Below are 14,837 nucleotides of genomic sequence, written 5' to 3'. Positions count from 1 at the left end.
CAGCACCATATATAGCTTTACGCGTATCCAATGACTCGGTGTAATATTCTAGTGCTTGTCCATAGTCACCTTGTGAGTAGTATACTGAACCAATGTTGCTGTAGCTAGTAGCAATAGCAGTATGATTAGCCTCAGCACCATATATAGCTTTATACATATCCAATGACTCGGTGTGATATTCTAGTGCTTGTCCATAGTCACCTAGTGAGTTGTATACTGAACCTATGTTGCTGTAGCTAGTAGCAATAGCAGTATGATTAGCCTCAGCACCATATATAGCTTTCTCCATATCCAATGACTTGGTGTGATATTCTAGTGCTTGTCCATAGTCACTTAGTGAGTTGTATACTGAACCTATGTAGCTGTAGCTAGTAGCAATCGCAGTATGGTTAGTCTCAGCACCATATATAGCTTTAAACATATCCAATGACTCGGTGTAATATTCTAGTGCTTGTCCATAGTCACCTTGTGAGTAGTATACTGAACCAATGTTGCTGTAGCTAGTAGCAATAGCAGTATGATTAGCCTCAGCACCATATATAGCTTTATACATATCCAATGACTTGGTGTGATATTCTAGTGCTTGTACATAGTCACCTAGTGAGTTGTATACTGAACCTATGTTGCTGTAGCTAGTAGCAATAGCAGTATGATTAGCCTCAGCACCATATATAGCTTTACGCATTTCCAATGACTTGGTGTGATATTCTAGTGCTTGTACATAGTCACCTAGTGAGTTGTATACTGAACCTATGTTGCTGTAGCTGGTAGCAATATCAGTATGGTTAGTCTCAGCACCATATATAGCTTTCTGAATATCCAATGACTTGGTGTGATACTCTAGTGCTTGTCCATAGTCACCTAGTGAGTTGTATACTGAACCTATTCTGTTGTAGCTAGCAGCAATATCGGTATGATTAGTCTCAGCACCATATATAGCTTTCTGCATATCCAATGACTTGGTGTGATATTCTAGTGCTTGTACATAGTCACCTAGTGAGTTGTATACTGAACCTATGTTGCTGTAGCTAGTAGCAATATCAGTATGGTTAGTCTCAGCACCATATATAGCTTTCTGCATATCCAATGACTTGGTGTGATATTCTAGTGCTTGTCCATGGTCACCTAGTGAGCGGTATACTGAACCTATGTTGCTGTAGCTAGTAGCAATAGCAGTATGATTAGCCTCAGCACCATATATAGCTTTCTGCATATCCAATGACTTGGTGTGATATTCTAGTGCTTGTACATAGTCACCTAGTGAGTTGTATACTGAACCTATGTTGCTGTAGCTAGTAGCAATATCAGTATGATTAGCCTCAGCACCATATATAGCTTTACGCATATCCAATGTCTTGGTGTAATATTCTAGTGCTTGTCCATAGTCACCTAGTGAGTGGTATACTGAACCAATGTTGTTGTAGCTAGTAGCAATATCAGTATGGTTAGTCTCAGCACCATATATAGCTTTATCCATATCCAATGACTTGGTGTGATATTCTAGTGCTTGTCCATAATCACCTAGTGAGTCGTATACTGAACCAATGTTGTTGTAGCTAGTAGCAATAGCAGTATGATTAGCTTCAGCACCATATATAGCTTTATACATATCCAATGACTTGGTGTGATATTCTAGTGCTTGTACATAGTCACCTAGTGAGTGGTATACTGAACCAATGTTGTTGTAGCTAGTAGCAATATCAGTATGGTTAGTCTCAGCACCATATATAGCTTTATCCATATCCAATGACTTGGTGTAATATTCTAGTGCTTGTCCATAGTCACCTAGTGAGTCGTATACTGAACCAATGTTGTTGTAGCTAGTAGCAATAGCAGTATGGTTAGTCTCAGCACCATATATAGCTTTATCCGTATCCAATGACTTGGTGTAATATTCTAGTGCTTGTCCATAGTCACCTAGTGAGTAGTATACTGAACCTATGTGGCTGTAGCTAGTAGCAATAGCAGTATGATTAGTCTCAGCATCATATATAGCTTTATACATATCCAATGACTTGGTATAATATTCTAGTGCTTGTCCATAGTCACCTAGTGAGTTGTATACTGAACCTATGTTGCTGTAGCTAGTAGCAATAACAGTATGATTAGTCTCAGCACCATATATAGCTTTATCCATATCCAATGACTTGGTGTAATATTCTAGTGCTTGTCCATAGTCACCTAGTGAGTCGTATACTGAACCAATGTTGTTGTAGCTAGTAGCAATAGCAGTATGGTTAGTCTCAGCACCATATATAGCTTTATCCATATCCAATGACTTGGTGTGATATTCTAGTGCCTGTCCATAGTCACCTAGTGAGTCGTATACTAGACCTATGTTGCTGTAGCTAGTAGCAATAGCAGTATGGTTAGTCTCAGCACCATATATAGCTTTATACATATCCAATGACTTGGTATAATATTCTAGTGCTTGTCCATAGTCACCTAGTGAGTTGTATACTGAACCTATGTTGCTGTAGCTAGTAGCAATAACAGTATGATTAGTCTCAGCACCATATATAGCTTTATCCATATCCAATGACTTGGTGTAATATTCTAGTGCTTGTCCATAGTCACCTAGTGAGTCGTATACTGAACCAATGTTGTTGTAGCTAGTAGCAATAGCAGTATGGTTAGTCTCAGCACCATATATAGCTTTATCCATATCCAATGACTTGGTGTGATATTCTAGTGCCTGTCCATAGTCACCTAGTGAGTCGTATACTAGACCTATGTTGCTGTAGCTAGTAGCAATAGCAGTATGATTAGCCTCAGCACCATATATAGCTTTATACATATCCAATGACTTGGTGTGATATTCTAGTGCTTGTCCATACTCACCTAGTGAGTAGTATACTGAACCTATGTTGTTGTAGCTAATAGCAATATCAGTAGGGTTAGCCTCAGCACCATATATGGCTTTCTGCATATCCAATGACTTGGTGTGATATTCTAGTGCTTGTCCATACTCACCTAGTGAGTAGTATACTGAACCTATGTAGCTGTAGCTAGTAGCAATCGCAGTATGATTAGTCTCAGCACCATATATAGCTTTATGCATATCCAATGACTTGGTGTGATATTCTAGTGCTTGTCCATAGTCACTTAGTGAGTTGTATACTGAACCTATGTAGCTGTAGCTAGTAGCAATCGCAGTATGATTAGTCTCAGCACCATATATAGCTTTATCCATATCCAATGACTTGGTGTAATATTCTAGTGCTTGTCCATAGTCACCTAGTGAGTCGTATACTGAACCAATGTTGTTGTAGCTAGTAGCAATAGCAGTATGGTTAGTCTCAGCACCATATATAGCTTTATCCATATCCAATGACTTGGTGTGATATTCTAGTGCCTGTCCATAGTCACCTAGTGAGTCGTATACTGAACCAATGTTGTTGTAGCTAGTAGCAATAACAGTATGATTAGTCTCAGCACCATATATAGCTTTATCCATATCCAATGACTTGGTGTAATATTCTAGTGCTTGTCCATAGTCACCTAGTGAGTTGTATACTGAACCTATGTTGCTGTAGCTAGTAGCAATAACAGTATGATTAGTCTCAGCACCATATATAGCTTTATCCATATCCAATGACTTGGTGTAATATTCTAGTGCTTGTCCATAGTCACCTAGTGAGTCGTATACTGAACCAATGTTGTTGTAGCTAGTAGCAATAGCAGTATGGTTGGTCTCAGCACCATATATAGCTTTATCCATATCCAATGACTTGGTGTGATATTCTAGTGCCTGTCCATAGTCACCTAGTGAGTCGTATACTAGACCTATGTTGCTGTAGCTAGTAGCAATAGCAGTATGGTTAGTCTCAGCACCATATATAGCTTTATACATATCCAATGACTTGGTATAATATTCTAGTGCTTGTCCATAGTCACCTAGTGAGTTGTATACTGAACCTATGTTGCTGTAGCTAGTAGCAATAGCAGTATGGTTAGTCTCAGCACCATATATAGCTTTATCCATATCCAATGACTTGGTGTGATATTCTAGTGCCTGTCCATAGTCACCTAGTGAGTCGTATACTAGACCTATGTTGCTGTAGCTAGTAGCAATAGCAGTATGATTAGCCTCAGCACCATATATAGCTTTATACATATCCAATGACTTGGTGTGATATTCTAGTGCTTGTCCATACTCACCTAGTGAGTAGTATACTGAACCTATGTTGTTGTAGCTAATAGCAATATCAGTAGGGTTAGCCTCAGCACCATATATAGCTTTCTGCATATCCAATGACTTGGTGTGATATTCTAGTGCTTGTCCATACTCACCTAGTGAGTAGTATACTGAACCTATGTAGCTGTAGCTAGTAGCAATCGCAGTATGATTAGTCTCAGCACCATATATAGCTTTATGCATATCCAATGACTTGGTGTGATATTCTAGTGCTTGTCCATAGTCACTTAGTGAGTTGTATACTGAACCTATGTAGCTGTAGCTAGTAGCAATCGCAGTATGATTAGTCTCAGCACCATATATAGCTTTATGCATATCCAATGACTTGGTGTAATATTCTAGTGCCTGTCCATAGTCACCTAGTGAGTTGTATGTTAAACCAATGTCGCTGTAGTCTACAGCAAGGTCTGAATGAACATTTTCACCATACATGGTTTCGTCCATCTTCAATGCTTTTGTATGGTATTCAAATGCCTTGTCGTATTCACTCAGACCAAAGTACACAGAACCAATGTTGCTGTATGCCTCTGATGTATCTTTATTGTTGTCATCAGTCTCCTTGAACAAGTCTCTGCTATCTGATGACTCTATGTCTTTCTCAGCCTGAGACAGATATCAGATATCTTTACTAGGAAACTCGTTATTTAACAATTGTATTCTTTAACCTGTTCTTAGTTTTAGGGAAATGCAGTATGACATAGCTTGTCACCAATATATAAATTTATAACTCCCATGATTGGAGTGCCAAGAACAATACCCACACTAAGTAACTCAACTTAGGCACTCTACCTATACTATATTATTATCTATATATTACAATGATAGCAAAAAAGCTTGCTGTGTGCCACACTCTTCTGCAATATTTTTTTATAAAAAAGTCGTGATTTTGTGCTTCCATTTGTCTGTCACAGTAATGGTCACAGGTTGAGATAAAAGATTGTTATAAGTTGGTCTTGAACCCACAACATTCAGATTATTAGACTAACACTCTAACACATGCGCTGATCAACCATTTTCTGGTGTTCAAGATTAACTGTGCAAATAGTTATTCCATGTGATTTATTGGCTCGCTTGCTGTTCACTGACTCACTCGCAGAAATACGTTTAGGTCGCTATTTACAACAATTCTGTCATTTATCTTTAGCGGGAAATTAAAAGATTTATCCACGATTTTATGCTGTTTTGTGAGTGAAGGAAAATATATGCAACTGGTTCATTTTTGGCACAATGATAACCTAATTTCCTAAATTTATTGTCACCAAGTTTTGGGCAGATCTGATAACACTACGATATGTGATCGCTGTTTTGTGTAGGTACAAAGGCAAGTCGTCATGTTAGCTTTTTCATCGTACACATAGAATTAATGACACTTGCAAGCGGCTATAAAACATATTAATAAGCTTATTGTCAGCGCACAGACAAACCATAAAGTTAGTGTATAGTACATGTTATTGATCAATAAAACATACACTGTGATATAGAAGTCTTACAAAAGCGTGTGCAGGTGGCAGCATGAGGCTGCAATAATGTGTTCGCTTTGTCACACATCGAGTAACCATTTGTGTCACCTAAGACATCTTGTTGGTGATAGATTTTCATCAACTCAATAAATATAAAGGGAAAGATTGTTTCAGTTTGACTCGAGTAATTTTGCATATAAAAATAGAGTTCGAGTTAATTCATCTATGGTGACAGTAAAGACTTGATTCATTTCAATTATTATTGACAGGATGCTGCGAGTCAATACAACTCTACAGTAAGTAAAAGATACAAGAGAATCGATTATTTTCAATTCATTAGTGAAGTGAGACTTGCTCAAGCAAGCGTGTTAACTCGACTACCCAGCTCTGGTAGATGTGGCATTAATATTTGCATTGTTTAAAAATTTGAATTTTTAAAAATCAAAATTTCCATGAAATATCACTCTTTGTTCAGCTTTCCATAAAAACATTTGCTACAACATCACAGTCGCTATCTGAATAATCAGATTAATGGCTACCTTTACTACTAAATGATTAATCAAGGGTTCATCGGGATAAGATATTTGCAACATCTTATGCACAAAGTCGAGACTGGATTTCTTCGCAATGGACATCCATCTTGATATTACAAGTAGGGGACTCAACCAATTGGTACTTTTCATATATCCAGTTTGGAATTGACTGTAATTTTTTAATGACACATCGAGTGGTGTCCGGCGTTTCATTCTGTGCAAACTAAACAGTGCTGCTTGTCACTAAAGTGATGCGCTGTGGCTGAAAAGCTGAAATAAAAAACACGTAAATGCGATTATATGTTTTTAATTGTTTACCCTGAACATAGACAAACAAAGAAGGCAGCAAGGAAAGGTAGCCAGATAATGAGAAACAAATGAAAACAGCTCTGAGAGGAGTATTTGATTTTTTCCACAGTGTTTATCACTCTTCAAGGGTATACAGAAATTGGAGCAAAAGTCAATATAGGTTTCTCTCTGTGTTGTTTAAGGTCAACCAAAGACTAACATGAGTTGTTGATAGTCTGTGTTGAAGAGTGTTAGCTACACAACAGATACATAACCATGAAATATTTAAAGGTCTGTACTATTACTATATCTTTTTTATTTTACTCGACTAATTTCCTTAGTATTTTATCATTTATTAATGGACACATGTTGTTATATGTAAATAAATTTTTTAAAAGTTCTGACTGCTTTGTGCTATCACAACTACTTTTTCCCAATTTTTCAATCAATCAATCTTTCTGAGGCAAATATCTCTCATGAGCAATAGAAAAAAAATAAATAAAACATTAAAGAAATTGAATTTCAAAAAAGCAATTTAAACCAAAAAAGAAACAAAGCCTGAGTTGCCAAATGTTATAAATAAAAAATAATTTTATCAAGATAGAAAGCATTTCAAAGATTCATCTTGAAACTTTAAAATCTTCCAACACTTTAGATGTTTAAAGGAATGTTAAATTTATACCAGCGAATAAACACTCACATCTCTGAGTAGTTCCCGAGCTCTTATGTAATCTCCTATCTTTTTACTGCAATGTGCTGCCAACAGCTTCCAAAGAGCATGCTGCTTTTTTTGTGTGACGATGAAAGAATTAAAGAAACGAAGCGCTGAATTAAAATTTTTCGTGTAGTATAGGAGGTAAGCACAAAGTTCAGCTCGTTTTTGTGGAACATATTTGCAGTCAAGTAGGTCACTTCTTTGTGGTGTGGTTGGACTGATGATTTTCCACAGTATGTCCTCGCTGTCACTGTCAAGTGGTTGGTCTATAGGTTTACTGACTGCCTCTTTAGCCGATTCATACTGTCCAGTAAAGTAAAGCACTTCTGCTAGCAACCAATGATTCTCAAGAGAAACTGTTAGTTGCTGTGGCAACAAAGATACATCAGCGGAAGTTGCTACTTGAGGCATTGCAGAGCAAACAAATTGTTTTATTTGTACAAGTAAGTAGCCCATTAGTACAAACAAGTGTGCAGGAACAGTGTAGACTCTATCTTGCCTTCCTTTATGGTACTTGTCAATTTGCACATCATTTGTCTGAGAGTTTGACTTGAGATAAGCAGAGGTTCGTAAGTAAATGGCAGTTGCTAGAAGAATATTTAGGTACTTTTGATTCTCTGTTGACAAGATGTCAAGCTGATGCATTTCTGTCCATATCTCCCATGAGCGTTTAGAGTGTAGTCCTAGACACATCTTTATGTTATTTGCTAGTAGAGTTGGGTAACGGAAAATCTTCTCTTTTACCCTGACATTCAGATTATTTGGAGGTTGAAACTTGACGAAGTCTGGCACAAATGAAAATTTATCAATATCCATTCGAAATGAATCGAGGCGTTTTTGTTGGACAGCGTTTGTTTCATTCAACACAGAATTTTCATAATGTTCTCTTGCTGTAATAAACTGATCATAGACTTGGCTACTATCAGGTGTTTCTCCATTAGAGAGAATGACTACAGTAGAAGAGAACATGTCCGATTTGTCGCCTGGAAATCTATCAAATTTAGCCTCGGCTTCTTGTCGATAAAGATTCATCAAGCTTTCAACTGAAAAGGTCAGCGTGTGACCTCCCTTTCTGCCATTACCTGTCGGAATGTTTCCAGAATTTTCAGTTATTCCATCTATTCTGTAACCAGTTGTCAATTGCTTCATATGATCATCAAGGTGCTCATTGCCTTTGAGTTCCTCGATATCAAATCCTTTAAGCTGACTCTCTCCCAGATTCCCTATCCTGAAGTAGGTGTCAACAGCTAATTTTTCAAAGTAGTCTGATTCTTTCTCCACGATGATGGCATATTCTAAATCAGAGTAGGGAGTTGCTTCTCCTTTGGCAATTGATCCAAGCCCTATCAGGGCAAATTGGCATGGCGGATATTTTCTTCCTTGTTTTAGTATATCAACACTATCTTGGAGAATTTTTCTCGACACCTTGACGAGTCCATCAGTACAAGTTCTACTTGCTTGAAATAGTTTTTGACAGAATTCTTCAGCACTTTTTAAACTTCTTTCACTGAATAGCTCACCAGTGTCTAAAGCCTCGACTAAGCTGTCTAAACTAGCAAAGGTATTTTTAGTTTCTTCTCGGTAGTTTGTCAGAAGTAGTTTGTGGTCATTGATTAACTGTTGATGCTGATCATAGCTGAGAGGATGGTTTCCTCTGTACCAACTTTGTTCTATTTCATATACAAGTCTACGTCTTTCTGGAGTTAAGTCTTGAGCAAGGCAGAAGTTAGCTAGCCCGTGAGCCTAAAGATTGTAAATAATTAATAGCAAAATAATAAGAATTCTGTGTTTCATAGCCTTAGGTACGACTCAATCTGACTTCTGTTTTCAACAATGGTACTTTAATCCATGTCCATACTGCAACATGACATTTCAAGTACATTTCAATCGTACTTATGTTTTCAGCAAAATTGCTTCTACCACTATCAACGCTGTGACATCACTTCACATTAGTTGCTATGATATTTTACTGTCATGCGAGAAAACATAATAAAAAAAGTTATGGTAAATTTCAAAACGGACAATTAAAGACTTGATAATATCACTTGTCATAGCAACCATCTATAATTTCAGTTGAAGAATTTAAAGAACTTCAAGGGTGTCTTAGAGAATGTCTGTTTTAAGCAATGAGCTGTTATAAAGGAGTGTTCATAATTTCCCTGTTTTAAACCACAGCTACAACAAAGTGAATCAATAAACTTTCTACAATATTATAAGAATTTGACTCAGTAATAATATTTTAAAGTCTCAAATAAATAACATTATAATCATTCACCTAGTAAATTGTTAGATGCTAGTAATCTGTTGAGTCAATGACACAATATACAATAATATTCAACACTAGCCCCATTAATTACATGTTATATTTGTACTACAATTGGCTTTGCTAAAAGTTGAAAAATCTTCATTTTTCCATCTTCATTGGACAAAATACAATATGGCTATGTTATAAGATGCGATCTATACTAAATTTTATATTTTGTTATAACCTCCATTTAAAAAATAATTGTTTGAATTACCTTTAAACTAATATATTACGTTCAGGAGTGAAGATTGAATATTTTGTAAAATCACAACTTTTCAAGTTTCATGTTAATAAAGTTAGTGGTATAAATAAATAACCTCTGCTCGCGAATAACAGTTAAATGATGTTGCAGTCGTCAAATGTATGACTCACCATCTTAGTGTGCTCAGTCTCCTTGTAAACATTTTACATTTCACTCTAGTTGATCTGAAATATTGTAAACTTACCTGTAGATAGTGTCTCCAATTGCCAGACTGTTCTGCCTTCTCTTTGTAAGACCTAGCTAACCACTCTATGTAAAAGGACACATCCATTAGGTACTCAGTCTTTTCTTCTTTCTCTACAATAATCAGAAAATAGAGATGTAAATAAAAGCACAGTTTTTGTTGTCTAGTAATGAAAACATTGATTTGTATTGCTAGGGATTATGTCTGTGTAAGTACGTCCATTTAGTGTTGGAGCAGGTGAAAGTAGCAGCAGTAGCGCTGTGTTTCAATATGGCAAGAATTGTGTTCCAATATAACATGGTGCAGAATTATGTTTCATTACAACAATGTATATGGTTGGGTTCCAATATGAAAAGGTATATGATTGTGTTTCAATGTAACATGTTGCAGGATTATGTGTAAAGGAATTTGCCGGCCTTTACTTGGCACTATCTAGACTAATACATAGAGAGAAGAGAGTGCGTGTAATTTCGTTCAGCTTTTTATTAGCGATGGAAGTTTCACTAGCCGAGGAGCGTAAGGCTATTTGCTCTGCTCAACTAAGTGAGCATGCTCCTTTATGTAATAATATCAGCCATTCCAGCTTATGGCAGACGGTAAGAACACCGGCAAACAAGGTGAATAAACACAATCGCTAATGCGTTGGCATGGTTATAATACAGTGATAAACGAAGACATAATAGTGATATAGCATACGAACAAATTAATAACGATATAATAAAAAAATCAACACAGCATTAACGATATATATATATATATATAAATATCTACACGAATTATAAAGTCATGGCCCGGCATCCACTACACACTCCCCTCCATTAGAGGCATTATCTAATTAAACAACATGGGTGAAGCAGCCAGCCGGGCCAACGTCCCAAGCTGCTTAACATGGTGTTCAAAGTGGCTAATTTCTTGATTAAGCAAATGTTTGTCGTCAGCAGCTGGCATATTCTGGTTCTGGTACTGTGGGCTGCCTTTTGAAACTGTCTGTTCCGCGGCTAGGTCTTCTTATCCTCTCGTTGTCTGATAGACCCAATCACCGTTCTTCTTGGTTCTTCTGCTGCAGTGATGGGATATTCCACTGCTCGAGGAGACATTGTTAGGTGTCCGGAGTCCAGGTTCGTAAATAATTCAGCCGGGCTTTTTAGAAGGGAAGGGACCATTTCATCTCTACCTTCGTTTTGGCAATGTGCAGCCGGAGGTTCGAGGTTCGAACCCTCGCACAAATTTTTGTGCAAGTTTTCGTTTTCGGTATTTGCCTGTGGAGTTGCCTTTCCCATCTCGTCGAGCTTATCAGCTGAACTCATTTGGGAAGGAAAATCTATCAATTCTTTATCCGTTTGTGAGCAGTTCCTGCGCGAGGGCCGAGCCCTCTTGGCCCCATTCATATTTGGCACTCTTCGAGGCTAAAGCGTTGCCAGAGCACGGCCAGCGCTTCCTGGGCAGGCATGATAGGGTTTCAACCTGGACTTGTGTTAAGTCGAGATTTGGCCTTGCTTTTTCACTACATAGCTGTAGTTGGGCCAGGCGGTTATGACTTGGTAGGGGCCTACAAACTTACCTTGTAGCTTAGCGTTTGCCTCCTTCGCCGCCGCCGCCGCCTGGGAGCGAAGGGGAAGGGGGCCATACCAACCCTCGGGCGCGAAGAGTGATGGCTCAGGCCGACAGTCATGAGTAGCAGCAAAATGGCTGATGAGATAAACACAAGGATGTTTTTCAATCCCTTTTGGACGAGTTAGGGCAAATGTGTGATATGAATAGGATCTGATATTCAAAATTAAATGCTCTGTATATCAGGCCATCATTCTATCTTCTCTGTTACATGAAGTGTAGAGCTGGCCATTATACAAGCTAACTGATCACAAGTTTAACGTCTATATGATGAGACATCTGCATCTGATTCTAAATGTGAAGTTTTGAGATTTCATCCCGAATGAGGATATTCTAGCTCATACCAACCTACCTAACATGTATAAAGTTCACATCTAAAAGAATCTAAGATTGACTGGCCGTGTTCACATAATGGAAAACGCCAGACTACCCTAATAGAGCCTTTATTCACAACTCAGAGAATGGCTTCACAGTATTGGCAGGCACCAATTGAAATGCAAAGGCATGGTAAAACACAACTTAAATAAAAAAAAGATACTCATTTCAAGTTGACAATCTCTGAGCAGAAATCGAAGTTAATGGAGAGGTGTGGTTCATTAGAAGTTGTCTTTTGGTAATACAATAGGCATCTACGATGGACTGCTGCATAATTTATTTTCTTACGCTAAACTCCCATTCATTCTTAGCAGTAAGCATCCGTCCATATTGCTTACAATACTTATTTTAATCTAATTATTACACTAATAAACCAATAAATCATTTAACAGTATTAAAAGCACTGTTACCAACTCAATCAAATACTATCTGAATATAGAGCATAAGCACTACAGATGAAGAAACAAATGAGGGTGCACAGGTGGTATTTGTTAGATAGTAGATGTTGTCTTAAAAGCGATCTAACCTACCTCTATGCACCTCTCTCTTACTTCATCCTACATACAAGCGGTCTTAAACACAATCACTATGCACTCACTGGTTTAACATGAAGTCTCCGTCTCTCTGAATAATTTCTACTGTAATGTTAGCTACTTCATCTATTGACACTTTATATTACATTACAAACATCAGGTGGGTGTCATCTACCCACAGGTGTCTAGTACTTACATCGTTTAAGCAATAGCCTACTTCATAACATTCTCATCAGAGAGAAAGGTCTATCGGACCTGAAATTAGCCTGTGAGGCAGAAACCTTCGCAGTATAGTCAGAGGCACTGTCTTGCACTCCTTACATAGATAATATATAAATTATGTTATTGAAGCAATTATTTGTATAGAATTTAAGTTTGCGCCAAGTGTTAGTAGGAGACAACGGCTTTCAGACTTGTGAACCAGCAAATTAAACACCAGGCATTCAGATGAAAGCCTGGCGTTTAATTTGAAAATTTGGCCCATATATTTGGCTTTCATCTTATGAAAGCCAAATAGATGAGCAAGAATGCAAGATCTAAGCCAAGCCATACAAATCAGAACAATAAGCTATGCACAAGCGCAATCTGAGATGTAGAGAATAGAAACTATGTTGGTACTAATGAAGACACAAGAGATCTATTATGGTTAATGGAGCTAATGGAATGGTTCACAAGCTAATGAAACTTACACAGCACCTAAAGTGAAGTAAAAACATTAGTTTTATTTGAGCGCCCAGACCTCAGTGGCCTCTCACTTGAAATTCTGTCTGTCTCATTGACTCAGCCAATGATAAGGCAATCTATACCCGACAGATATCATATTACTATATTTTCATTCAAAATTTGTGTAGATTTTAACGGACACTTTTTTATTATCCGTATCATTTTAAAATTAATTATTATTAGTTGAATAGCCATATTATAGATAAATATATAGATAAGTAGTCAATACTCCACCTGCTATTGATATTATGTACATGTAAGTCCGAGCAGTAAAGTAAAAGTATTAGTTCCTGAATATAAGTCTATGTGACTATGACAACCTCTACAACAGAGTACTGTAGTTAACCATATGGTACTTTCAAACCAGATAAAATATGTTATAATATCTGGTATTCCCAGTATTTCATGATTATTTTATGAAGGTCACCTCAAACTCATTTTAGAGACATCAATATATAAAGCATCAAAAAGAGCAAACAACCTGGAAAGGATGGAAGTTAGGTTATTAGCACAAAATCCAGATCAAATATATTAATTAGTGGTACACTGAATAGACCCAGGGAAATAGTCAGCCAAAACATCCCACCTTTGTACCGAAGCAAACACTTTCGCATGACCAGAGCAGAAAGACCAGCCGTCTTTTTATCAAAAAAAGAAAAACTGTCTTTTATGGAGTTCACCTTAACCTTCATAGAACATCGTGGTACAGCAAAATTAGAAACCTTTAATACTTACCAGGCAGTCTTTAACCTTAGTCACTTGTATAGAAGGATGGTGGAACTTTGGGTAAGATCAGCAAATGGCATATCAACTTTAGTCAGGTTTGTAGATGAGAGCAAACGTCACTCATAAATGATCTTTTTAAGATATTATATACCGTATAACTTCTCATTCAGTGTAGAAGTGCTAGAACTCCAAGCTGTAACACTCGTAGCTAATGTAATGGCTTCGCCGACACAATCTATCGCTAACACAAAGGTTTTTTTGTTAATATCAATGCAGCCATGCAGTCTCATCACATCATGGCCTGTTGGCAACCAATCATTTAACAGATAATAATGTGGACCTGAGCGTATAAACATCAGTTTCATACTAAAATAATAGTTTAGTTCTATTCACTTTCTTGAGTGGTACCTCCAAGTTTAACCTACAATAAGTTACTTTATTATCAACTAGATGGATGTCTAGCATTACACGAGTAATAAAAAGGTTTTTGTATAGAAAATTAATTTTAATAAACATATACAACATTTACCATTTTAAATGAAGGAGTTTTTTTATTTCTGTGTGCAATATAAGTTTAATTCGGTTTATGCTACATATAAATATATTTATATGCTTATATATATTTATATTCTATATATATGTAGAATATGGAGGCTCCCTGAACAGCTAATTTTTCAGAGCCTTCTAACAGGGCTTTTAGTTTTTACTAAAAGCCCTAAACAGTTAGTTTTTACTAACCGTTTAGTTCGGTTATCCTACATATACATGTAAATATGTTCATAAACATATATATATATATATTCTATATATACATAAATATAAAGTTGTACATATATAATTTTAAATATGTATATATATAAATATATATATATATAAATTTATATATATAAATATATATAAAAATATATATATTTCTATATAAAT

At 36.7% G+C, this 14,837-nt stretch overlaps 1 protein-coding gene across 1 annotated transcript; it reads right to left on the bottom strand.

Annotated features, from left to right (window-relative positions):
- Positions 1-445: 445 nt before the first annotated feature.
- LOC137394844 (tetratricopeptide repeat protein 28-like) lies at positions 446-2,221 on the bottom strand (the record flags this gene model as incomplete). The annotated part of the gene is made up of 3 exons (XM_068081614.1): positions 1,411-2,221; positions 931-1,236; positions 446-708 (listed from the first exon to the last, which is right to left on the bottom strand). Coding segments are annotated over exons 1-3 (1,296 nt in total), but the record flags the coding sequence as incomplete, so codon positions are not given.
- Positions 2,222-14,837: the final 12,616 nt, after the last annotated feature.

This window comes from Watersipora subatra, chromosome 4 (assembly GCF_963576615.1).
Source record: "Watersipora subatra chromosome 4, tzWatSuba1.1, whole genome shotgun sequence".
NCBI classification, from domain to species: domain Eukaryota; kingdom Metazoa; phylum Bryozoa; class Gymnolaemata; order Cheilostomatida; family Watersiporidae; genus Watersipora; species Watersipora subatra.
This window is presented reverse-complemented; position numbering and strand designations above follow the sequence as displayed.